The sequence below is a fragment of the Drosophila erecta genome, unplaced genomic scaffold, assembly GCF_003286155.1.
Source record: "Drosophila erecta strain 14021-0224.00,06,07 unplaced genomic scaffold, DereRS2 tig00000975-arrow-arrow-pilon, whole genome shotgun sequence".
Lineage (NCBI taxonomy): Eukaryota > Metazoa > Arthropoda > Insecta > Diptera > Drosophilidae > Drosophila > Drosophila erecta.
Window position 1 is genome coordinate 1 of NW_020825285.1, and position 26377 is coordinate 26377.

Here is a 26377-nt window from a genome sequence, read left to right on the forward strand (position 1 = left end):
CTTTAGCCCGAGCCAAACCCGGTACAAAAGTCCAATCCCATTTCGCAAACTCGTTCGCTGGCAGTCGGTCAGTCGATGCCGGATGAGCTTAAGTGCTCGGCTGGCCCGCTCTGGTTCGTCCTGCGTTTGGCATTTAGCATCAGGAAATTATGCTGACGCTGCCAAATGGCATGGGCAAGGCATGGGCTAGGCATGGGAATCGTGCGACCACTGAGATTGGACCGGGCAATCAGCGGCGTCTGCAGATGTGCTCGCCCATGTCCACATCCAAATATGTGTCCCATCTTTAGCGTCCCTGCCTCCCGCACCCAAGTCCAGCGCCTGCGCCCTCTCGCTCCTGTGGTGTCCTCATTAAACTCGCACACACAGGACCACTCTAATGAGTTCCATATGCTGTCGTCCATTTCGGTAGCAGGGCATCCCAGCCGCGTTCCAGTTGATAGCCTGCAACGAGTAGCCAGCATCAGGATGTTTCCGTTCGACGCTTTCGCAGTGCTATGTCACATATCTGGGTGCAAGTTATGGCACATTTCAAAATGCTTTTGGGGAAGTAACCTGTTCAATTACGGGAACTTTTAGGTTAGCTGTCGCTAAGAACCTACCTTACTTTTATTAATTACTTACCAAGCCTGAAAAAGATTATTTTACTCTCACCTTCAAGTTGTTTAATTTGTTCGGGTCATGAGAGGCCCTACCCTTTCTCCGAGTGCAGATCGTACACATCGCGTCCATCCAGTGGACGCGTGGCAGCCAGAACGAGTGCGCTATATTCGCACAGTTTACATTCACGATGCCACAGCATCCAGGGGACGCTCTAGTTCCGGATAGGTGCATGCAGCCATTCCCAGCCACAAGCCCGGCTGATGCAGCTCGCGGAGACTGGTCACAAACACCCCGGCCGTAAAACATTCGGGTGACGGCGGCACAAAAGGTCTGATGTGGACCGGAGGACGGACGGACGGACGGACGCACGGACCGACGGACGGCTGTTCGAGAAACCCGTGTGCCTCATACATGATTTACCCTTGCCTCGCCCCTTTGCCACGGGTTGCTTCTGGTCGGGCCGCTCTGTTGGAAGGGGTAAATGCGACTGCACCGACTCCACCACCACATGGTCCCTCACCCTTCACAGTGCGAGAACAAAAAGGCGCGAAAATCCATTCGCACATAAAATGCGCCACAGTGTGCATTATTTTAATGTCACTGATAAATCATTTTTATGTCGGTGCTAAATCAAAAGATGGACGAGCAAATGCTGTATTCCAAGGCAGGAACGTAGGAAGGGTTCGGGTGTCATACATGCACCTGGTAAAAGGTGTGCGCCGGGTACGGCTTATGGGTTTTAGCTCCACTCCGCCGCTGCACTCGCACTCGTCCATTAAAATCCGCTCCAGTGTGTCCAAAACACGAGCTGGACTCCTGCTGCAAGGCCCTTCCGTTTATTTATTATTAATACAAAAAAGACCCCGAGGACGAATTGCAGTGCTCCTCCAGCTCCGTCTCCGGATCCGGCTCCAGCCTCGGCCTCGGCTTCGGCTCCAGCTCCGGCTCCAGCTCCGGGACCTGCTCCTGTTTCAGTTCCTGCTTCAGACCGAGACCTGGATACGCAAACTGCCCTTGGTGGCTGCCGCCTGCTCATATTTCGTTGTCCTAATCGGACGAGGCTCGGCACTGCGAAAATTCATCTGTTTGCGGTTCAAACACGTGCCGTGGCCAGAAATAATGTGCACCGGTATCTGCTCGGACTAATGGGCGCACAACACGGTATTTGACTTAGGCCCAGTCCAGCGATTCCATCTACATGGCAACCAATAAACCGCTTGGTGCTTTGTGGTACTGAGGATTTTTATCCTTCAAGGCTTCAGAATCAATCAGTAATATTTTTACAAAAATGGGAACTTGTTCCTAATTCAAACACAAGCTATTTATACATAGAATTCTGAAGCCGTCACCATCAATTAGCTTGAGCGCCAAAACCCAACCCAATATTTAAAAATTTGATGAGTGACATATTTATTTGAACGACGATCAACCAACGTAATGGGAAAATATAATATGACTTCATAACAGAACAATAATAGGCAAATTAATAACAATTGAATAAAAAATATTATTGCTTAGCCCTCGAGAAACATGTTGTCTTCTTGTCCAAAGGCCTGACATCGCCAGGATGTCTTCCTATCCTGGAAGCCTTCTTATCCTAGAGTTGGTCGAGCAAGATTAATGACCTTAATAAGAGCTGTGCGGCGTTCGTTGTTGCAGCTCGAATGTTGGTTAATTTGTTCTCTGACAAAGGGATACTCGTATTTGCGTTTGCAATGGTTTTAGATTGCACTTAGTTGGTTTAGATTCTTAGCACTTGGTTTTAGATTCTTTGCGCGAGTCTGAAGCAATTCTTCGCATGTAGAAACAGTAAGTCTTTAAAGGGACCTCAGTTTATTTAAAACCTCACACTTCGTTGGCAATGGTAAACATGCCAATTGGCTCAAGCCGCCAGTTGAGCTTATTGTGTGCTGCTTCCAGGTGGGCCGCTTGTCCAGGATCAGACCAAAATACTGCGCCTGGTGTAATTGTGTGATGGTGACGTCGTGAATCGTAACTCTAGGAAGCATCTGCCCTCTCAAATAGAAATTCCTGTGTTCAGACTTTCTGCTAATTAAAGATATGCCGAATGAGTCCAGAAATTCATAAGTGATCCTACACGATGCAATTGGTCAGAAAGTATTCGCAATGAAGGCAGTATCGCCTGCGTAGGTGGCCCGGTTCATTGGGACACGACAGATCTGAAGTAAATAGGGTACATAAAACGGGACCCAGCAATCCTCGCTGAGGAGGAATATGGTCTTGAACTTATAAAACATGCTCCACAGGGACAAATGCTTTCTGAGCGTCAAGAAAATGTTGGGTTTCCATGGTGGAGTCTAAATCCAACCTGGGGCTAATGGCATCCTGCACGCTTCTTACTCCCATAACTCTATTAGAAATATTCTCCTGAATATTTTAGGGAATATAGGTAGCAAACTTATCGGACTTATAGTATTTCGTAGTTTGGTATCATCGTTATCACAGCACGTTCCATTAAGAGACAAAATACTGCATAAGTAACACTGAGTTATAAAGGAGAACCAGGAACAGGATATCTTTTTAGGGAAATCCGTGGAAATTCTGCTATCAATGCCAACGATAGTGCATCCAGTTACAGAGCATTAAGGAAGTTTAGTTTTTCTTTAACATCTTCGGTGATCGCTAGGTCAAATGGCTGAAAGCGTTTCTCACTTTAGTCCGCAATAGCCGAAGAAATCTCTGAGTCGGACCTGCAATGTAGTGTCAGATTTCTTTGTGGGGATTTTGTCCTTTCACATTCCGTGTAGATTTCGGAAGGTTGAAGCTATGTTACTGTCAAACATAATTTTGTAACATTTTATGAGATATGCCGTTTTGTATGAGTTGGAGAGGGCGTGGCCAACAAGTTTTTGGCATGATGTCAGAAATGTGCAATACAAAAAATAAACAAGAAAATATTCAAACATCAATAGAAGTGGGGTAGTGACAGCTGTTAGCAGCTTGTAGGCGTTAGTGTAGGCGGGGCGAATATATATTATATTTGGTACACAGATAGAAAAATAATACAATTAAAACATTTTCAAAATTGCGGGAGTGCCAGTTTGGCTTGAGCGTGGAAACGTTTTCAAACCAACTATCGCAAGGTAGGCGTCAGTAAAATCTTAACGCTCAATCAAGCGGGCATCTATTATACTCTATTACTTTAGGAGTAACGGGTATAACAAAAGGGATGGCTTTTGTGGAGTAGCCCATTACACCTTACTACTTTTAAAATGCATATTTCTTTGGATATTTTCAACTTGTTGTTTTGAAACTTTGAGATCCTCTTTCTCTAACTTCTTGTTTCAGGGACCATTTGCTTACAGTTTTAAAAATTATAAAAAAAACTAAAATAAACACACTATGAGCTAGACAACTTCAATATTTCACCAAAACACTCATCCTGTCATTGATTAACCTGTCAGAGTTGGCGAGCTTGTCACTAATCTGATTGGTTTCAGAATCTATTCATAAATCGTTCTGAACTGGTTAGCCACAACACATTAGCGCAGAAAGACAACAACTTCGAAATCAACTACATCTGCAGTCAAGATGTTTCGCACACTGCCCATTCAGCCGACTGGAATCCAGGAGCGCTCCAAGGATGAGGTCCGTGCTAATGTGTTGGTGTTTGCCGTCACCTCTGCCCTTATCCGGCTTATTCCGATAATCCTGAGGAAAGTATTGTAATCAAGGCCAAGGATGCGACTGTGTACTTCCGTTTTGACTGAGATAAAACCGATAATAAATATTCAAATTATTATAGCATAAATAGATACAAGAAAAGAGATCGCTATAGGCGACATAATCCATACACGTAATTCCACTAAAATGAAAATGGGGAAAAAATAATAAAATGAAAAATAACTTAAAAATTTTTTAAGTGTGGGCGTGAGAGTTTTTGGGCGGTTTGTGGGCGTTGGAGTGGGCGTGCCAAAAAATTGTTGGCAAATCTATAGAAATTTACAAGATATATTCAATAATTAAAAATTATCAAAAAATTTTTCAAAATCGTGAGCTTGACAGATTTGGGCGGTTTGGCAAAGAGTATTTTAGTAAATCTGTAAAGGCTTACAAGATATGTATATTCAAAAGTAAAAAAAATATCAAAACATTTTTTAAAATTAAGAGGGCTTGGAAAGACAAAGTTGGGCATGCTTAATCTCAACATTCCAGTTTTTGTAGTTCCTGAGATCGAGGCGTTCATACGGACAGACGGACATGGACAGATCGAGTCGGCTTTTGATCCTGATCAAGAATGTATATACTTTATATGGTTACCTTCTGCCTGTTAGATACTTATCAACGAATCTAGTCATTCCGCAATTACCGCAAAAATGGCCTATAAAACATGGTTCAGCATTTTCTCTGGTCATAATATCGTAAAATATTTGGGTGATGTGTTTTTTTTTTAATATTTTGTAACTTTAACGAGTGGTGGTCCTTTTAAAAATATTATTTGATTGTTAAATGCATTTAAAGGTATCTCTGTAATAAAAATGAAAGTAGTATTGTCCTCTTTTGCACTATGTTGGATTTGTTCGCTCAAGTATGTCTTCTCGATTCTATTCTATTTTCAATTTATTCTGGATAGAGCGTCCGCTACGTAATTTTCTTTTCTCAATGTACTTACTTAATGTAAAAATCACTGTACTGTAGTTCGTTTCATGTCTATAAAGCTAATGTAACTAAGCGGGTGACCCTCTTGTAAGAGAACTGCACCCAAAGCAACATCATTTGCGTCTGTGGTTGATGTAAAGTTGGGTACTTTATGAATTGGGTCCTGATATTAGATTTTTTAATTTTTTGAATGCCGAGTAATATTCTGGGTTGGTTTTGTCAAATTTCGTCTTCTTTTTGAACACTTCGTAATGGGAACTTCGTTCCTATGTCTGCAAAGTTTGGAATGAACATACGGTAGTATCCTGTCAGTCAAAGAAAATACTTTATTTCACTAGGTTTATTGGGAATTGGATATTTTTGAATAGCTTTAATTTTTTGAGGTTTGGTTTTATGCCCAAAATGTGCAAATGTGGTTTCCTGCTTTAAAAAATCAATCTGTAATTTAAGATTGGCTTTTGCCAGTTTTTCGAAAACTAGTCTGAGCGATTGTAGGTGCTCTTCCGGTCGTCCAAATACATGAGATGATGCATATTTAAGTGTGGGCGCAAAATATAATTTATGCACCGTTGAGAGGTAGTTGGTGCGTTTTTTAATCCACTGTCTCTTTAGTCGTGAAGTAGTTGCACCAGCCCAGTTCTCCTAACATTTCGTCCATGCTTGGGATTGGGGGTCTGCAGTCTATTACAATTCTGAATTTTTATTGCCTAATGCATCTTGGACTATGGGACTACCCAAATGGGGCTATTGTACGTTGAGTAACTGGTACGTATAGATGATTTAGCACATCTTGTTTGGCTTTCGACCTCTTGCTAATAAGCCTGTGGGTAACTGTATAATTGGTAATAAATGGGTCGATTGTACTTGGTATTGATTCTCTGATTGGTTTGATTAGTATATGTCAACTTGGTATGGGTATTTCTTGGATGTCTAAGCATGGTGCAGGTCCATGCTTACATCTTGAAAGTGACTTAATGTGACTTGTGCTGCTGCGCCTTAGATTAATTCGTATTTGTTATTGTTAGAAGTAACCAATTGAACGCTCTGCCAAAAGTTTTCTTCCTAATAAGAGACCGTAGTATTCAGAGGATGGGTGCAATAAAAATTCCGTTGGTGCTGGGAACAAAATCTTTGAAGGTGTGTGGCTATACTTTAATTGATAATGAGCGGTCCATTGCTGGTATGAAAGAGATTATTGGTTTTCTGGATTGGTAAGTCAAATTGGTAAGTCCGGTATCAATAAGACATTTTAAATTATTTTCTTTGTTTTTAATTGTTATATACTGGCGTTTTCCAAGACTTATCGCTGAACATTTTCGGCTTGTTCTACATTGGGTTCTTGGTTGTCGGTATTAATCTGCTGCGGCAGTTGTGGTTGTTTCGGTCAGTTTGATAGTGATACTCCAGATAAAAGTCCGTATGGTCGTAAGTTGGGTAGTAAAAACGGTCATAAGGAATATATTGCTGACAAGCAGTGTTCTCTTAATATAACGATTTATCCATACTCATCCTAGTCTGTCCGCTGTTAGATGGTCCTAATCGCTTTATTGGTTGGTTGGTTACATGGGAACTCCAGTGATTGTTGATTTTGATATTGGGGTTGTTGTCTAAATCTATTCTGATTAAATGCATTCGTTTGTAGGATGTTGAATATTGTTCGAGGTCTAAAGTTTGTATTTCGGCTAGGATGAAAATTATTGTTTGTATTGGGCTGATAGGATGTTGGATGGTGATTATTAATTAGTGGTGTTTGATAAGCTTGTGGGGCTGGATATGGATTATTAATTAGTGGTGTTTAATAAACTTGTAAGGCTGGATATGGCAATGGTGAGTTATAATGTTGGAAAGGTGTTGGATATCTTCTGATGCTGCTATTAGTCTAGTTAGTATTGTGATTAAAGGACTTTTGTGGCTTATCAGAGATATTTTGTTTTATGGGTAGTTGTACTTGTATGGTTATTTCCACTTTTATTTGTTCATACATGCATTTCTCCTGTCAGAGGTTTTTAAGTGATCGCAATCCTGGTTTGTTGTGGTTATTTATTCTTAAATAATTGTGTAGGTAATTTTTCAAAAAGAGACTATATACTGCATTTAATTAGTCTTAAATATAGAGTTTTTCCTCAAGTTTTTGTTCTATTTCAAGTTTACTGGCAAGTATTTATCTGCGGTTTTCAGCTTTCTCCAGAAATGCTCGTACACTGGCTTTGAATGGGGTCTTCTGAAATTCCTCCAAAAGAACATGGTTTGCAAAGAATTGTTTATAAGAACATGGAAATGCAGTATGGAAATAAAATAGGTGCTTTATTGTTTATTGTTCTAAGAAATAATTTAATTGGCGGGCTTGGGAAGCGTACATATGTCACTATACATAAATAAAATAATATTGGTGTTTCTATGAACTCTTATAACTCGCTTTTGATGAGTTTTGTTCTGTTGGACTCGTGTTCTCTGGCAGCAAAACAAAGTTATGCGGAAAATCCGGAATATCTTTGGAAAAACCGAATAATAGAAAAAATCGTTTCAAGCTACAACGTCAACAGCTGAACGTATGTTTATGAAACAATATATCCTTGCTTTGTTGCTTAAATGAAACGAGTTTTGTTAGTGAATAGGTTGTTATTGTTTTTTTTTCGATTGCGCATTTTTGGTTGTTTCATTCGTTATTAATTATTAATTAATACGAAATTAATGCTTGCTTAAAGTCTTCAAATTTGTGGCGATATGTGAAAGTTATTAAGTTGACCACCAATATACGTGTTGTCCTGCAGTATGATCAAACAGCAGAAATCTTAAAACAATTGTTGGACTTTGGCAATGGCAAGTTGATTGTGTGACGGGATTGATATCATTTCCACAAACTAACTGAATCGAAGGAAGATCTCATCAATAACTTTTTCCTGACATTCGAGAAACTTACAAGAATCATTCATGATTGAGTCCACGAGCAATATTGGCGGCAAGGAATGCAGACGAAATAAATTGTTCGATTCAAAATGAAATACTACATAAGAATATACATTCCTGCTAATCAGTTGACACAATCACTGATGAAGACGACGTTGTCAATTATCCAACTGAGTTTTTAAATTCATTGGATTTGGAATACCAGGATTGCCACCATACATATATGTAATTTGCGGGCAAAAAATTGGTTCGGCGATATTTTGTTGAGAAATACATAATAAATTGCCTTTTGAGATTGAAGCCGAATGTTATTAAAGCAACCATCTTGAAAGGGTCTGAAACGACTTCAGTTTCCGGTACGTCTTGCGTTCGCTATGTCAATAAATAGGTCACAAGGTCAATCGCTTGACGTTTGTGTTATGTATTGTGGAATATGTATTATGTATTGCTTTAAAATACAATGAAATTAATTTAAATGAATTAAGTTGTGTGTGGGTTTTCCATTTCCATTTATTGAAAAAAATTGAGGGAGCCATCTGTTTAAATACGAATTTTGGGAGGGACAACGTCCACCGGGTCCGCTAGTATATATATATATATACATAGAAGAAAACACAGTTCTTTATTTGTTCCTGCACATCTAGCATATGCATTATTCCAGGAGTAAGGGTATAAAGATATTTTAACATACTTCAGCTAAACTCTTTTTTAAACATAATAACACTAGCAATAAATTGCTACTACCATTGTACAATTATTTAATATAAATAAGTTGAAAAGGTCCCCGACACTAACTACCAATTTACCTGAGTTTAAGGGACCTGACCTTGCCCATTGGCGTCGACACCTCCTCGCAGCCATGACGAGGGAAATATAAATCAAACAAACAAACAAACCCCATTAGCATATTATCAGCATCACATTGTGACATTTCCCGTCATCTTAAGTTCAAGTGAGAAATCTGTCACGTTGCATTAAGTCGTCTGGCGTGGTAGCCCCCAAAAGCCGCAAGGATAATTCAGGGCAAGGAGTCGAAATGGAGTGGGCAAGCCGGAAACCTGGAGCAATTCCAGGAATCCGGCACACATAATTATGCGTGTAAACAAGCTGATGATAGTGCGCTGACGTGTGACGATGGCGGTGACTGGCAGAGTCACATTGCCCAAAAGGGTTAAGTCTGGTTCCCGCGTCCTTCTCATCCAGCCACCCCTGCTCAAAATATTCAACTCAACTAGGGGAAAACAAATTGCCGAAATTCCACAAGGCCTTCAGCTAGTTGTAGTGGCCTAGCTTCACGGCTGCTGATTTATTCGCGTTGTGCTTACAACAATTAGAAAAGTTACCGCAGGATGTGCGCGCACAACGCCCGAGAAGATGTGTCCTCTCCTGTCAGGACCACTCTCCATCTCAGTCTCCATCTCCATCTCCGTCACCCGGTCCCTGCTCACCGTTGGCCCGTTGGAGCTGTGTTTTAATTTGACGAAAGACTGACGACGTCTCATTAATATTCATTCCCTGCTAGGCGCTTCTGGGATTTTGCGGCCATATATTCTGTTTATGCCGGAGTTAACTCATTGCCTGCGTCTTGTTGCTGACTCATGTAGAGCCGCCCCAGAGATGGATGCGTCGGCAATTGCTTCTAGGACATTAGGATGTCTCGATTCTAATGAGGCGTTAAATGTTTATTTTTACGTTGAGCCATGAAAGGGTGAATAGGGTGAGAGCTGACTGGTTGAGTTATGGAGCAGAAATCTCAGCTTATTCGCCGTTGGCTTACAGAGGGGTAAGACGTAAGACGTCCGGAAATTGTGCTTTCGTGCACGGAAGATACGCATTGAGGGTAATCCTAATTGGTAATGATAAAAGTTAAATAAGTTCAGATTACTTGGCGTCTTATTTTACAAAAGTAAATACGAATGGTAGCTTCTGAGGATTTATTGAATTGTATATTTTACATAGTGTTATATACCAAAGCCTAATAGTGCCGTGAGCTATAAATGGTTTTCGTGTGCAATGTCGGAAAGTATCACTTTCCAACATACATCTATGCCGCATCTTTTTATCTATGTTACGAGTATCTTAAGCTGTAAGTTAAGATACATACATATATGCTAAGAAATGACGAAGAGCGCCTGAAGGAAGGAAGTATAAATAATATATTGTACAATGTATAAGTATATTGATCAGGACCAATAGCGGAGTCGATCTGGCAATGTCCGCCTTCCGTCCGTCTGTCCGTATGAACGGTGAGTAACGGGTATCTGATAGTCGAGGAACTCGACTTATCAGGAACTATACAGTTTCTAAGATAGGATGAGCAATATAAAAAGGGATTTGCACAAGGTTAAAGTGTGAATGCCTGACAAACTAACATACAAAAACAGACTAAGAACCTGTATTTTAATATTTGTAAACTAGTCTTGCTGAAGTCCCAGGTAAAAGTATAAATACTAGTTATTTTTGTGGAGCACAAGTGCAAAACGCTTACAAATTCGCATAAATTATCCCTTTGTCGTACGCTGCATATAAAAAGTAAAGTATTTAACATACTTTAACTGCAGTCGTCGGCATCTACTCATTAGTTTATAGTGCGACCCACACGGCCATAAGTATTTAAAATTAATGGTGACACTTCAACATAATTTTGAAGTGTATGGCACCCAGAATGTAAAGGGACCAGCCTAGAGGTTTCCTCTGGCACCCTTAAGATGATGCCGTGACATATTTATAAAGTGCAATTATCATAAAATGCAAATGAAATCGTCATGTCCCAGAAAACGTCAGCCGTTGGAAACCTTTCCCGACCGAAACGCCCTTACCTCCAATAAAACAAACCAAAGAGACGCCAACCTTAGGCCCCTGGACATGGCCCAAACTGAGCAATTTACTTGCGATATCCGCTAAAACAGAGACCTTCCTTGAACCGCGGTGGAGTGGGAAGCTGAAGGCTTGTTACCGAGCTCCCGAAGTACAGTACCAATATCAGGGCGCGACATCTTGTTGGGGCTTGGTACTCACCCCATGAAAAATTTTATCTGACGAGTAACGCTATTAAAAGAAATTACGTTCAAAACTAAATTGCGCCCTTGTTTCGTATTAAAAGTAAGAGCACAGTGCACACTTCGAAAAAAATATTTCCTCGAATATTAGATACCGGTTACTCGACTATTGGGAGAGCTGGGAAGATATAATATTATTGGCATAGCAATAAAAATTTAACAAACAAAAACGAAAAATTAAGAAATGTAAATAAAGTTGGCGTGAGCTTTGTCTCTGGATTCTGCATGATTAATTCCAACTCTCTCGGTTTGATTCTATCATTCTATCGAGATCACAACGTTCATACGGACAGACGGACGGACAAGCCAAATCGACTCGTCTAATGACCCTGATAAATAATATAAATACTTTAAAGGGTCCGAAGCTCTTCCTTTAACGAATTCGCTATACAAATTCGGGTATACAAACAAAAGAGAACGGTGGAGTCGAGTTCCTAGTTAGCGTTAGAATGGGCGTGGCCAAAGTGTTATTGTTATACCGATAAAAATTGGCAGGGCAAACAATAAAACGAAAAAAGATCAAACAATTTTTCAAAATGTGGGCGTGACAAATTTTTGTTTGGTAAATCGATAGAAATTTACAAGACTAACAAAAAAATTATAAACAATTTTCAAAAGTGGGAGTGGCTGTTTCGGGTGGTTTGTGGGAGTTAAGTGGGCGTGGCAGCATGAGTAAAAAACTACACACTCTATACATTATAGGTTTCTAAAAAAATGCATATAATGCCTGAAGATTCCAGTGACGCCTAATTATTGAAAGTTTGCTTTTAAAGATTGTCAGGAACTATAAAAACTAGGAAGTTGAGATAAAGCATGCATTATCAAGCATTTTATGTCTTGTAAATTTTTATTGATTTTCCAACACAACTTTTTGACACGCCCATAATCCGCACAAAAAATTTTTTTAAATTTCTACCGATATTTCCAGAAAATGTTCATATTTCTCGTTCGGGGAGACTCGGGGAACTCGACCATAGCATTCAATCTTGTTTTATTATCTGACTTTGAGAATTTTATTAGATATAGTTTTTCTTACGAAGTCTAAGCCTTATAATCTTAACTATCAGTCATATAATTATGTTCTTCTGAAAATTTTGTTCAGTGGCTTCGGGGAAGTAGGGAGTATTATCTAAGGTATCTCCACAGGACTGAAATGAGAAACGATTATGGCCCGGCCTCGACCCGGACATAAACAAATGCCAAAGAACAAGAGGAAAACTTTTAACTTGTTTGCGATGTTGATATTTACAAGTCCTGTGGGACATCCCCTTCACTTACCTTCCGTCAGGTAACTTCTTTGCCGCATTGCGTTTTTGGCGCTCTATTCATTGATTGCAGCTCCGGCATGTAATTCTCGACCCTTGTGCTTATTGTCTCTCACTTGTCGACTTCTTATACCCGTTACTCGTAGAGTAAAAGGGTATACCAGATTCATTAAGAAGTATGTAACAGGCAAAAGGCAGCGTTTCCGACCATATAAGGTATATATATTCTTGATCAGGGTCAATAGCCCGTCGAACTGGTCATGCCCGTCTGCCCGTTCGAATGAACCTCGAGATCTCAGGTAAAAGCTAAAAAAAATCAGATTCCAGAGACTTAGACGCAGCGCAAGTTTTTTAAATGATGTTGCCCGCTTTAACGCCCAAAAACACTATTGAAAAATGTTTTGATATATTTTAATTTTTTTTAGCCTTGTGTATTTCTATGGATTTACCAAAATCTTTTTGCCACGCCTACTCTACCGCCACAAACCGCCCAAAAACAGCCTTATCTCAATTTTCTATTTTTTTTTTTTATAGTCAAAAATATATATGCTTTATAAAGTCGAAAACGCTTCCTTCTGTCTGTTACGTACTTTACACCGATTCTAGTCTTGTTGAAATTTTTTATTTTTTTTTTCAAGTTTTTATCGGTATGCCAACAATTTTTTGTACTCGCCCACTCTAGCGCCAACAAACAGACCTCACGCCGAAATTTGGTATAATTGTCATTCGTCATTTATTTTTTTATGTGTACGCTATACACATATAAAAGTTATAAATTTCGCTATAGAAAGATGTCGGCCGTAACTAGTGTGGCTTTTTTATATTTCAATCTCTCTTAATATATTTACAGAGATAAACAATTATTTAACAATAAAAAAATGTTTATAGAATATTTATAAATTGTATTTTTATTTGTTTTGCGTTTAATGTAATGTGTCCAATCGATTACATGCACTTTCTTTGGACTCAGGGTCTGAGCATCTGACTTTAAAGTTTTTATCCCATTTGGCAAATTCTAATTCGAAGTTAAGTTGAACCTTTAAGTTAGTATTGGTCAGACAATTTAATACTTTGGTTGGATATTAAATATGTTCATCGATTATTTTTGTAAAAATAAGGATGACGCCCATGGTTATAATACAAAAGTGGTCCAGTTAGGTCTAGATATCGGCGATTTGTTTGTTTTATTTGAGGTACGAACATATGGGCTTTGGAATAGTTTTCATACGTAGTTTGTATTTTATTACTCTCGTAAACGGTAAACTGTAAATCTCTTTCCTTATAGTATATTCCTTCGAATCGTTGCGATGGTGCCCTAAACGCAGGATATGACTAGTGCTCGCTTTTGAGCTATACAACGTACAACGTGTAATCTTGTGGTCGCATAGTTAAAAATATGTATTGACGTCCATTTGCCTTCCTAAAGTCAAGTTAGGGTCAAAGCCCTTATGTTTCCGTATTTGTGCAAAAACGGGTCTTTCTAATTCGCTACATTTATTTTTTTTATACATAGTTTAAAAGGACAAATCACGGTGGCATTAATACGCCGGTTTGCTTCATAAAGTCAGAAAGCTGGCAATCGAAATCTTTGATATTTTATGAAGAGTGCATTCTGTAATCTAATGAACTCTGTAATCTCGGGAGCTATATAAGCTTTAAAAATAACAATTAGCATCCATATTCTAGAGACGTAGACGCAGCTCAACTTTGTTTCAAAAGATTACAAGAACATTTTTAACAAGCCCACTCTTTAGCCGAAAACTTTTTAAAATAGGTATTCCTTTTTTTTTGTTTTACTCTCTTAAACCCAAAAGCTGTAAATTATAAACTTGAAATAGCTAGTGTAAGTGCGAACGAGAAATTTAAAAATTTGTCTGGCATATGATAGAAATTGGGGAAAAGATAATACAATTTAAAAAAAAAAACTAAAATTTAATTTAAAACAATTAAGAGGGAACATTTAAGAGGTACTAAAATATGCAAAAGTACCAATGGCCGGTTAAAGATATTACACAACACTAGATGCTTTCAGACCTTAAATAAATATTTATAAATACCGACACTCAGTAATACCGATAGTGCCCTCGCTAACAATAATATTGGCGTGGCAACTCGAGCTTCGATTGAATATATCGAATATACATATATATATGTGACGTTCCTTGCATCAATTTTAGGCACATAAGAAATTTGCATAGTTTATTGATGAATTGCTTGGCCGAGCTAATAAGAACAACTCTAGAAGGTAAGACGTTTTCTGGGAAAGAAAATTAAACCATTTTTATACATGGTTTGTTAACTACGGCAGATTTAGATGTCACATTCTGATGAAAATGACGAGAACGCGATCCTGCTGACAAAAACAAAACCGGATTCCTTGTTTTTTAAACAGAAAAATGCACATATGGACGGAGAAAATAAAAAACCTTTTAGAAATAGGCGCAATGAACATCACTGCATGGGTGAGATGTTGTTTTTTGGAAAGCGGTTTGAATGAATTGTAATTGATTATTTTTTTAACATTTGGTGCTTACCTCAGCCGCAGCTGCTCCTTCTGTGAATCTTGGAATAACTGAGCCAACGGAGGATTTTTCAAAAAGTGCTTCCGTAAATAACACTATGTCTTTTGCTGTTGGACAAGCAGGCTCGCAACCATCTTCCCCCCAATCCAGTTTTGTTTACAAGCCATTCGATTATACTCTTCATGGCTTAACGGATTTTGGTAAGCGATATAATAGGTAACCCTTTTAACTTAAACTTTAAATCCTTTTAAGAATCTACCATGAGCTCTACACGAAAGTGCAGTTCACAATCGCCAGAATTATTTAGGAAGGAAAATTATAGATTTGAAAATAGTGATGCAGGCCTAGACGATGACTTCGATTCCAATGATATATTCTGCTCCACAATGAAAGACCCGCAGGATATTCACCTCGCATTTTCGTCAGATGAGTGCAAAATTAACAATATTAATAGCATAAGTGCGATAAGTGCTCTTGAGGGAAATCGCAACGATACTTTGTTGAACTGTGAGATGAATGAGTTAATAGAAAGAAATCACAATAGAAAAAAAAATATAGTAATTCAATCCACATTGTATAATAATGATACAATATTGGAAGCGCAGGAAAATAAAGTTCAATCTGTGGACAAGGACTTATATGTAAAAGTTTCCGGGAAGGGAAGCGATCACTTTATCTGTAAACAGCAAAATAACAATACACTGGAACCTGGGGAATTATCCGAAGATACCACTTCCGAAGCACAGAAGATTCAATGTGCATATAAGACATCAGCTGTGGAAGATAGTGAAGTGTCCTGCGAAGATGTTGGGGCCCAACATATCTTGATTAAAAAATCGTCACATTGCCAGTTTGATAATACTACTTTTACAAAAAGAAATATAATGGTGGATAAGAAAGTGAGTGAGTTAGAGTCTGGTGAGCTATTCGAAGATGATCAGGTTGAATATGCTGATTTGGAAGATGGCGAACTTACAGGAGAAGAACATGAAGTCTCATGTAATACTATTAAAAAAGATGATAACAGAATGCCCATTTGTCGATTTCACATACGTAACACCTGCATTTGGGGCCCTAAATGTAGGTTTCGTCATCCCAAGATGAACAAACTGGGCAAATATGTGATGTTTGAAAAAAAGTTTCTGCCTGTGCCTACAGTGCCTTTCACGCCAGGTACGTTAAACTTTAAAAACTCTTCATTAACACTAGTGGCATTTTTTGAGGCTTTGAGGGGAAATAGAAAAAAATGTATTAATGCACCTATATCTTTTGAGCTCTTGTTTTTTAACGCCTTCACATTATTTAAAATACATAATATAATATGCGAAGATCTATTTCAAAACCGGAAATATCTAAATGCCGTTTAAAACAAAGGATAATTTGTAAGCGCTTGCGGAGAATATTATAAACTTACAGTTTGCAACGCACAAAGGGAGATATTTCCAACCCCACAAAGAAAATCCAATTTCGATCAAATTTGTTTGTTTTTAATACAAGTCTAACACAAATACATAATATAAATAATTTATTAGAGTCTGAAGTTATTTTGTGTAAGTAACAAAGACACTTTTCCAATTAATTGACTGTTTTTAAATATGTAGTGTGGCCAACATACATCTTACCATCTATGGATACCTACCAAACGGCACTGGTCGAGAAAATGCCGAGGGTGCCTGAAAGCCTGGGTATATCGTTCGGCCTGAACGACATGGACAACGATCCCTACTACACACAGAATCAGCCAGAGGTAAACAACCGTGCTCCACTGCTTCCAAAGCCAACCTTCAGTGAAGTATTAATAGCGCAGGAACGATATAACTCATTGGCAGGGAATCGGCCCATCCGTACCCTTTCGTCCTCGATACCCAGAGATTTGGGTTGGGAAAGTCAACTCAACAGAAGTTCCCCATTCACGACATTTCAAAACCCGTCTTCTAGCCTTTCACCACCTAGATATTCTCAGCATATGCGATCGACGACTAAGACAATTGGAATGTCCTTATCGACGTGTTTTAACAAACGAGATTGGTCTTCGAGTCTGCCAAGGTACTCCGCCAGCAAAAATACGCAACCTCAAATGTCATTACTGAAATATAGCAATATTCAAAGAAGTTCCAGCATCATTGTACGGTCGAATCCAAAAAGGCAACGCCTTACCGACAGCACTTCCAGTTCTAGCGACTCGTCTGAATCTTCTAGCTATAAATCCACCGCCGAAAGCACCGATGAAGTTTCATCTTTCTCCGAATCTGATGGATGGGGGACACAAAATGGCTCAACTTTATTGGGAATATCGAATATAACCAGAAAACAAAACGAAGAAAATTTCTCATCAGGTGCAGTTGCATATTTATCTAATCAAGCAAAACTTATCACAAAACGACCGAATTGTTCAAAATTCCCAACGCAAAAGCTATCACCCACACAAGATTATTCAAAGCCGTCGACTAAAACTCCACCAAGAAGTCCTACAATTGTGTTACCTAGTGCACCGAAGAAGCCTCACAGCATATTGGGCAACTCTTACAGTATCAGAAAGAAACAGTATCGACAGAAACAGTTACTAGTTCAACTGTTGCGAGTAGAGCAGCAAATAGCGAAAAAGAAGAAGCAACGAGTGAAAGCACTTAAAGAGTAATCGTTTGAACTTGAAATCGCCACTTAAAGTGTCTAATAAAGTCATCGTTAATAAACCATTCGCTAACAAATCATGATGCATTTATTTGGGGTGTTTTGGTGTATTCTATTAAAAAACGGGATGTCTAAAAGACTAGAAGGTAGAAATAAGTAATAATTTTAGCCGTACCTGTGCAATTACTGTGCGTGCAAACATTCATTTGGCACAGGCCACATGTCCATAAACCACGAAGACCATGCCTAATGAAATGCACTTACAGCTGAATGCAATAAGGGAGAGCATCTGTACCCAAGTGGGAGTGTATGTATGCAGTTTCTGCTAATATCCATGTTAATATTATTAAGCATTATTTATGGATTTGTTTAATTTGTATTTAGTAACGCTTCGCAGGAAACTCCGACTACGTGACTCCCAACTCCAGCCTCCGGGGTAAAACTTAAGATCTGCGGTCGTCTGGTCTGCCCTGCCAGCTGAGCCAAATGTCCGCCACACCCTCAAGCCCCACTTTCTTTTTGACCCAGCATCGTCGTCGCCCTAGTGGAACAATTACACTGGTTTGCCTAATGAATTTATCTGCTCATCAGCATCTCCATAGACCTGCATGCATGGATCTGGTTGGTGCACCAGCCTGGACGGGAGTGGGTTGTATGGTTGGATGGTCGGATGGTCGGATGGTCGGATGGTTGCTGGCATCACAGTAAATATTATGTAGATTCAAACACGAATTATGTTTATTTGCGGTCATTCTGCGAGCTATCTCACATTGAAAGATTTGAAAAACGGTTGTAATGAATTGGTGGCAACCCCAAAGGAATAATTTTCTGTTCGTGTTCTTACAAGCAGTAGACTAAACGGAAATTATTAAAATTTTGTGCGATGTTAGGTAAGTTTCAATGTTCAGAAATTCGTTCAAAATAAAAATACTACTTAGTATACTACTTAGTATGTACTGAAACTCAATTCCACCTTCGACTTTTCGAGGGATAATTTATTCAGGAAGCTGTACTTTCCAGGACTTTGCTCATCTCTAGCGTAATCGCACACATTTCTCTTTGAACCATTTTATTAGCAACTTAATCGTGATTTGTTGTTCCATCCTGTTTGAATCTGGCAAACAAATGAATTTATGGATTAAGTTTGCATACGATGATAATTAATATGAACTTACCGAAGTGGGACGGCAACAAAACGAAGACAAAAACATAAATACATAGAGCACTTCATCAAATACTTTATATATATTATATAATATCTTATTAATCATCGTCCGTGCTGCTAATCTCTTCTTTAAGCAACAAAATTTCGTCATTCAGATAACGAACAGTCACAATCAATGTTATTATTATCACCTGAGCGCTTACCATCTGCAAGGACCTTATAAGATAGCTATTCTGGATCAAATCTAAAAACTTACCAAACAGACGTAACAGATATTTGATTGAACAGGCTTATCAAATTTAAAACAAACTTTTGTTTTTAAAACACCTCTTAAATCTTTGGCGATAGGCCGCAATTTTTTTGATAACAATTTCCTCTGTGCCAACAAGAAATCTATAGCCTCAATAAAGTTTCGCCGCTGGGAGATTGTTTCAATTAGTTGTTAATATCTATGCAAAACATGTTATCTGAATATTATCTCCATTTTACCTCGTTCTCCATCGTAAACAATACAACCATCAGGCAAATGTAATCACTGGCAATACAGGCGTATATTGAGGCATTTGCCGCATAGAAGATTCTTCGCTTGCGATCCTCGAACAAAACGTACCAAGTATTCCAGTAGTACGTTAAGGAATAGATTCCTCCCAAAAGGCAGTTTGCATGCATGGCAAAAAGAAACATCACAGAATGTTTTAATGACTGGGCAAAAATGAAAAAATTGGCTCCCAGAGTCTCGAGTTTTGTCTTTAAATTTTCCAAGCTCTTCGTAAAAACAGTAACAGAAGTGGAAGCAGTATTTGCCGTGTCCATCGTCAAATTAACACTTAACTCCTCCTCCACATTTTTTTTAAGATCTTTTAGCTGTCCTCGACTCAACCAGGATAAAACTATGTACAATCTCACGGACCCAGCTAAAATAAGATGCGGAAAGAATAGAGCCATGCCAAGCATAGCATCTTGCAGGGGGGGTGGCTCGAATTTCATTTCATATGCTATGTAGATCGCAAAACTGCAGAGTATAACAAAGGTTGAACTCAGTAAAACGTAGGCCAAGGCCTCATCTTTCTTAAATTCAGAATTTCTAATGGGCAGAGCTTCCAACAGGCGGTTAACTGCACTCACAGCCTTCACCGAAGAATATACGGCATAAAGAAAAGCTTTTGCTCCCAATACAAGATGCATCCTGATTAATCCAAATAAGAAAGGTGATGTATCTTTCAAGACTTTCAGTGTAGACGACGACGTATCAAAATGTTGGGAGAAGCACGCGGCATACACAACTCCGAGGAAAAATATGTAAAGTACACTGGGAATGGACAATCGGAATCTATGCTCCTTTTTTTCAAACCAATGCCTTTGATAACCCATAAGTAAGAGCACAACATTTGTAGTCCTCAGAATGCGGGAGTTATTCATGAATAATTTTTTTTAAGCTGCCGACTTGCCGTCCGAAATGATACTGATGATTTTGGCTAAGGGCAACAGAGCTTAACGGTAAATCATGTTTGAGATCTTATCTGACTATCGAGTTGCGACGAGCTGCGGTGATTATCGGAAAACCCGGTCAAAGTTCAAACCAAATAGCTATTTTTAGTAATTCGTTTTTGGCAGAGGGCTTGGAACATTAGTTATGACACATACTAAGTACTGACATGGCCGACCGACTCGTTCTCCTCGACTATCAGCTACCCGTTACTCAGCTAGTAAGGGAGCGCAAAAAATATATTTCATAAAATAAACACTAAAGGACGATTAGTTACATTTTACAATTTCTTTGCATATCAATAGAAATTGGGAACAAATTAATACAACTTATAAAAATTAAAAAAAAATTCTCGGAATGTATTGCTGAGCGCTAGCAAGGACGTGGTTAATATGTTTATGGTAAACCGATAAGATTCGCAAAGTGTAGGTGTGGCAGTTTGAGCAGTAGAGTGGAGGTGGAAAAAATATTTTTTGGATATTCTATACTATATATACTATAAAAATTAAAATAAAATGAATCGACTTGATCACCTCTGCCGTGATCGACTCTGCTATTGATCCTGATCAAGAATATATATATTTTACATGTTCGGAAACGCTTCTTTCTGCCTGTTACATACTTTTCCACGAATCTAGTATACCCCTTAACTCTTCGAGTAACGGGTACAAAAACTGTGTAATTTGTAATGTGCTACATCTTCAGGAATCTGGATCTCTACTCTAAAATTGTAGCTAGTGTTGGATCTTCATCTAGAAATTTTAACCGTTAACACAACCAAAAGTCTACATCAAGAAAAGATTCCGGCGAACTAAAAAGTATACACATGTGGGTGGGCAAACAGACGATAGCGTTGCATGTCGGTAAACTAGAAAACGCTTCCTGGGACAGATGTCTTGTGTGGCTCCAACACCGCCATGTCAACAATAAAATTAGAAAAAATTAAAAAGCCGTCGCCGGCGTTTGCCAGACTTAAATATTTGCCAGCTGTGTAAGACTTCAAGAACTCATCTGCTGTTATTTCTCCGCCTACCGTGTTGACTTTGCCAGACGCAAAGGGCGTGCACCAAATTGAGATCCGCTGAGAAGGGGATTGGTGGTATTGGTGATTACTAGCACTTTGCGGAATATTCCAAACTCTTTGCTAATGGCAAACCTGAAAACGGCTACAAAATCAGTTAATGTATTGAATTACGAATTTATATATCGAAAAAAGTCGCACACACAGTCGCGCACAAAAATGTGAAGCAGATACCCAACAAAATAATTACAATTTCAAAATATTGTTGATTGTAATTCACTTTTTGTTAAAGCTTAAATTCTAGGTATACCTATCAACTTAAAAGAAGAGCGACTGTTGTTCATAGAGTAAAAGGGTAGAATAAATTCGTAACAGTTAGAAGGACCTGTATAAACGTAGAGATCTCGGGAACTATAAGAGCATACACACATTCAAGTAAAGTATTCGCCGTATTCGCCCAAAAAAGTCAGTGCTTTAGTTTTGAAAAATGTTATAATTTTTTGTATTTTATTATTTGACTTGCCAATTGCAATTAATGCAAATACCGCTATATGGCACTCAAGGCCAATTTGGGAAGGATTCGCTTTAACATGTGCACTTCTTTATTATGAGTTTAGCTTTATTTTGTGTTTCTTCTTTGAGCTCACTTCTCAGTAAACCCGGAGTTCTATGAAATAATAAAAAAATCACGATATATACCTATTATTCCCGTTAACGGGGTTATATATGTAGAATGGCAGATATCACTGAAGTACTCATGTATGACAATCCAATCGATAATATGAAACAAAATAATAACTTTGGATGAAATTAATTCTAGAACAGCATAGTTGCCATTCGGGGAACCAAAAATAATAATTCCGTCAAAATAATTTTAAATCGTTAAAAAAAATTGTATTAAAAAATTACTGCACCAGAAGATGCTTCCTTTATAGACGGTTTACCATTAATAGGTGACATAGCACCAGAAGAGTGTAAGGAATGTGAAGTGCTATTGTTATTGGATATTATAGTTTACTTGATCCCCAAAACTTTTTAGAACCTAGTCTAACTTTACCAAATCAAACAAAATAATACGCTGAACAAACTCTTTAAAAATGTACTAAGTCAAAAGATTGCAAACTACGTTAAATGCCGTTAAAGTTATGTAAATTCGACACCGAGTATTTACATCTACATGAATATTGAAAACACTTTAAAAAGGTTTGATAATTTAATTTTTAAGGACAAAAGATAGTTATGTAAGTTGTTATGTATGTATATAGACTAATAATAGCCTATTGGTTGCAAAATAACATTATTTTCCCAAAATAAAGAACGTTTGGATGTTGAACATAACAATTTGTACTTTTCAAATAAGAACGAAAAGTTTTTTAAGTAAAACGGTTCTTCTTATTTAAATATCGGATCTAATATTTTTGTTTCATATTCTAAAAGCCTCGCATTGGCTCCCTTAATTGCAAGTTATCTTGAGCTTTACACAAATCATTTGCAAAGGAAATACATTGTGTCTGCTTCGTTTTTAGAGAAATATATATTAGTTCGCCAACTATCTTTGCAGTAGATTTTGTACAATTTGGATAGCTTTGAAAACCATTTGAATGTTACGCCCAACGATGATGCGGGCGACGATGATCCAGTTCGAGTTGCACGAGTGTCCAGGAAACTATGTTGAATTTTTGGGTATTTTTAGTGCTTTTGGCCTGGTGCATGGATACCGTTTCGTCAAAGAGGATGTCCAAAGAACTGATCTTCCGAGGATGGGTCCATTTTATTCAGAAACTTCCGGAGCTACGCTACGTTACGTGTAGGTAATTCTTTTTTCCTTGTGCCCGGCCGCTACCTCCAAGCTGATTTATGCCCCTTGATGGACGACAGGATTGGGCAACGGACGACGGACGACGGACGACGGACGACGGGCAAGGATGCAACGAGCAACGAGTGCAACCGAACAGGCACCGCGCAGAAGGAAAAAACGCCACTGAAATTGAGGGCGAATAAAAATTTATGCATTTTCATTGATATGCAAAGCGCTGTTGCAGGCCGAAGATGAAGAAGAGAGAAGAGAAGAGAAGAACTTGTGTGTTGGCTTCCGTTTCCGCTGCGTTGCCATGGCCATGGGTCGAAGGGGGTCTGGTAACGGGATGGCTTCCAAAGGGGTGGTTGTGCGTAGGTCGACATGTTTGGCGTATTGTCGAATTGCATAATATGCACTTTTTCATCGGCCATCCGCCAAAAATTTACAGCCCTACACACATCGATTTATTGCCTGACAATTGTCCCAAAACCTCCAACACTACAACAATGGGAATGCCATCGTCGATGCCCATCGCCCTACGGATTTGTGTGCATGTCCGTGTCCCAGCCTTGTCCTGGCACCGCGTGGAGTTATGAGTGGTATACGCTGCTGGCGACCGATTAAATGTGATTTTCCACTGCAATTCGCGAACTTTTTTGGGGTGGATTCCATCACCGGATTTCAATAAAATTTTGGGAGACATATCCTTAGTACGTTGGACGGGGATCGCGATACGAGCGAAATCATCCAATGACTCAAATTCGTGTGAAAAATAGCTTTTTTTATATTAGCCCACATGAAAAATGTGAAAGCAATAATCGTACATTTTTATGACCAGCAATGGGAAATACAGCAACAACACGGAATACGGAACAACACTAACAGGAGCAACATTTATTTTTTGTAAGAACTGGCTCACAATTATAAAGTCTTTCCACAATTCTGACGTTATTATCTAGCGTTATTGTTTAGTCGTTTTGACCAATAAAAAATTCCCGAAGCTTTTAAGACTCGAGCACAATGGTCAAGGTTTTTGTGGACATTTTTGCATTTTGGCTAATTTAGGGGTTGAATTTGGGAACGACTGCGATCAGTTAAATAATATTGGCTTTTTTTGAATGTATCTATCTTGCATTTTTATGCCCTTGCAGGTGGTATAATAATTTGAGACAAATGCGACCATTTAAAGCTTATGTATATTTTCTTGATCAGTACCAATAGCCTTCTCAAAATGGCCATGTCCGTCTCATCATTCGTCAGAATTTGGAAAAGCTTTCTGCTTCTTTCGCTTAAGCTATCTGCATTAGGCTTTCTCGCGAGTTTTCCTTCTATTGCAGGGAATTTACATATGCGTGTAAGTCGGAACATCCTGGATCGTACTCCTATATTATAATGTTGCTAAAGGAAAAATATAACAAAAATTTATTGAAAATAAAATTGTTCAACAAACACACTTTCTTAACTTTCTAATTACTGCATAATCTTCGGGTTCGTAAAAGTAGCTTTCTATCTTGTTTGCATTGCTTTACTACCACATACTACTGATTGAACTTGGTAAGATAAATAATAAAACGAAAGATTAAAAAAAAATTGTCAATTGTGTTTGGTAGTGTGAGCGTGGAAAAATTGTTGTTACCAAATCGGTAGGAATTTCAAGACTAATAAGAAACTGAAAAAAAATGGGGCATTAAAGTGAGCGTGGCAACATTAGAACACGAACTTGCGCTCAGTCTATGTCTCTGGAATCTGCCTGCTTTATCTCAACTTTTTAGCTTTTATAGCTTCTGAGATCTTGACGTTCATACAGGCGAACAGACAGAACTGGCAAGAATATATATTATATATATTATAAATATATTATTTATACATACATACATATTGTATATACATTTATAGTCCAGTGAGATGAGAACTTTTTATAGAGGCTTTTATAGATCCCGAGATCTTGACGTTCATATGAACGGACAGACAGAAGGACGGCCCAGCGAACATGGCTAATTACAGAATTTAAATAGGTTATTCGGTCGAAAAACATAAGAAATACAACCTATATATTAAACCTATATATACAAAATATGTACCTAAAAGCAATAAATGCTCGCTAAGAAAGGAAAATAAGCTCGTATACTTATACAAACTGGTATATCAAATAAGAACATTTTATAACCAAAACAACAAACACGAAAACTAACATTTAAACTAATTTTCCGACTGTTCCAATGGCACCTATAGTGAAATCCTTGTTTCAGTTAAACATGATTCGATATACTCCCATCCTATTGCAGAAGCAAATCCAGACAGTTGAATGCATTCTAGAGGTATTGCTGCCAAAATTCCATGTGTCCAAATATTCGAAGCTGCCTTAGCCGTCAGGGAAAAGGGAAAAAGGGAAGAAGGAAAAGGACGGCCCTCAGAGCTGGTCTTGTTGTGCAGTGCGGAGTAGTTTGGTGGAGACGCGGCCGCGTTCTAGGACACATCATCATCGTAAATCATGGTGGGACTTTCTGCCTTCTCAGTCGCCTCGCGGGGCGATGGCTCGAGCATTTTCGGTTTTAGCGGACGGTGGACGGTGGCCGAGTCCGAACATAAAAATATATACAAAGCCAGGCTGACAGCGGCTTGCGCAGGACCCCGCTTCAATTCGCAGTGCTTTTTCTTCTGTTATTTGAGTGTTGCACAAAAATTCGCATCGGATTGGTGGAGAATGTCTGTTTCAGTCAAGAGATGTTATTCTGAAACTCGGAGGGATGCGCTGGAGAGGCACAGCAAAAGGATTTCATAAAAATTGCGCAGTTTAAAATGTCACAACATAAATTCAGGTTGCGTTTCTTTGTGCAAGCATGCAACCCAGCCAACGCTGGGCGAAGGGCAATAAGTATTAAATTTTGTTACAAGGACTTCTCGCACACCGAGTCTGCGAAATGTCCTTCGACGCAGGCCAAGCAACAGAGCGGAGAAGACTTTGCGCTGACTGGCTGTCGGGCGAGTGAATGTAATGGCAACCCGGGCGACAAAAGGAAAACAAAGTGCCCACACACTCACAGAAACCCCCAAACGAATAGCGAAGCTTCCTCTTCCGAACAAAACGAGGGATCCTCCTGCGAGAGGTGGATGCGTTTTGGGGACCTGCCTCCAGCTCTCCTCCAACTCGTCAGTGGCATCATCGTAGGTCCTTCTTTGTTATCGCTGCCATTTCTATTGCTCCCGTTGGCCAGACATCGAGTTACTCTCAATGTTGTCGTTATCGTAAGTTTTCGTTTGTCTTCTGGCTTCTGGTATTATACCCTAGCTTTTATAGAA

At 38.9% G+C, this 26377-nt stretch overlaps 3 protein-coding genes across 3 annotated transcripts; 2 read left to right on the forward strand and 1 right to left on the reverse strand.

Moving 5' to 3' along the window:
- The first annotated feature begins 4012 nt into the window (after nucleotides 1-4012).
- Nucleotides 4013-4417, forward strand: LOC26526096. Its single transcript, XM_015157255.2, has one exon. The coding sequence runs from the start codon at nucleotides 4156-4158 to the stop codon at nucleotides 4291-4293; it is 138 nt and encodes a 45-aa protein (XP_015012741.1). The 5' UTR covers nucleotides 4013-4155; the 3' UTR covers nucleotides 4294-4417.
- A 10168-nt stretch (nucleotides 4418-14585) lies between these two features.
- On the forward strand, nucleotides 14586-17678 carry LOC6548590. Its single transcript, XM_001973918.3, has 6 exons — nucleotides 14586-14699; nucleotides 14763-14916; nucleotides 14994-15176; nucleotides 15229-16149; nucleotides 16578-16830; nucleotides 16930-17678. Exons 2-6 carry the CDS (start codon nucleotides 14769-14771, stop codon nucleotides 17612-17614), a joined length of 2190 nt encoding a protein of 729 aa, XP_001973954.2. The 5' UTR covers nucleotides 14586-14699; nucleotides 14763-14768; the 3' UTR covers nucleotides 17615-17678.
- Nucleotides 17679-18870: 1192 nt separating this feature from the next.
- LOC26526310 lies at nucleotides 18871-20233 on the reverse strand. Its single transcript, XM_015157293.2, has 3 exons — nucleotides 19262-20233; nucleotides 19029-19190; nucleotides 18871-18978 (listed from the first exon to the last, which is right to left on the reverse strand). The coding sequence occupies exons 1-3, from the start codon at nucleotides 20189-20191 to the stop codon at nucleotides 18871-18873; spliced, it is 1200 nt and encodes a 399-aa protein (XP_015012779.1). The 5' UTR covers nucleotides 20192-20233.
- Between the last annotated feature and the right edge of the window lie 6144 nt (nucleotides 20234-26377).

Bases quoted from the DNA above. Each gene is read 5' to 3' on its own strand.
- LOC6548590 (XM_001973918.3), top strand. From the start codon at position 14,769: ATGTCACATTCTGATGAAAATGACGAGAACGCGATCCTGCTGACAAAA. The intron at 15,177-15,228 runs GTAAGCGATATA...AATCCTTTTAAG, and splicing joins TCATGGCTTAACGGATTTTG to AATCTACCATGAGCTCTACA. The intron at 16,150-16,577 runs GTACGTTAAACT...TTAAATATGTAG, and splicing joins TACAGTGCCTTTCACGCCAG to TGTGGCCAACATACATCTTA.
- LOC26526096 (XM_015157255.2), top strand. From the start codon at position 4,156: ATGTTTCGCACACTGCCCATTCAGCCGACTGGAATCCAGGAGCGCTCC.
- LOC26526310 (XM_015157293.2), bottom strand. From the start codon at position 20,191: ATGAATAACTCCCGCATTCTGAGGACTACAAATGTTGTGCTCTTACTT. The intron at 19,191-19,261 runs GTAAAATGGAGA...ACAATCTCCCAG, and splicing joins TGTTTACGATGGAGAACGAG to CGGCGAAACTTTATTGAGGC. The intron at 18,979-19,028 runs GTAAGTTTTTAG...AGGTCCTTGCAG, and splicing joins ATATCTGTTACGTCTGTTTG to ATGGTAAGCGCTCAGGTGAT.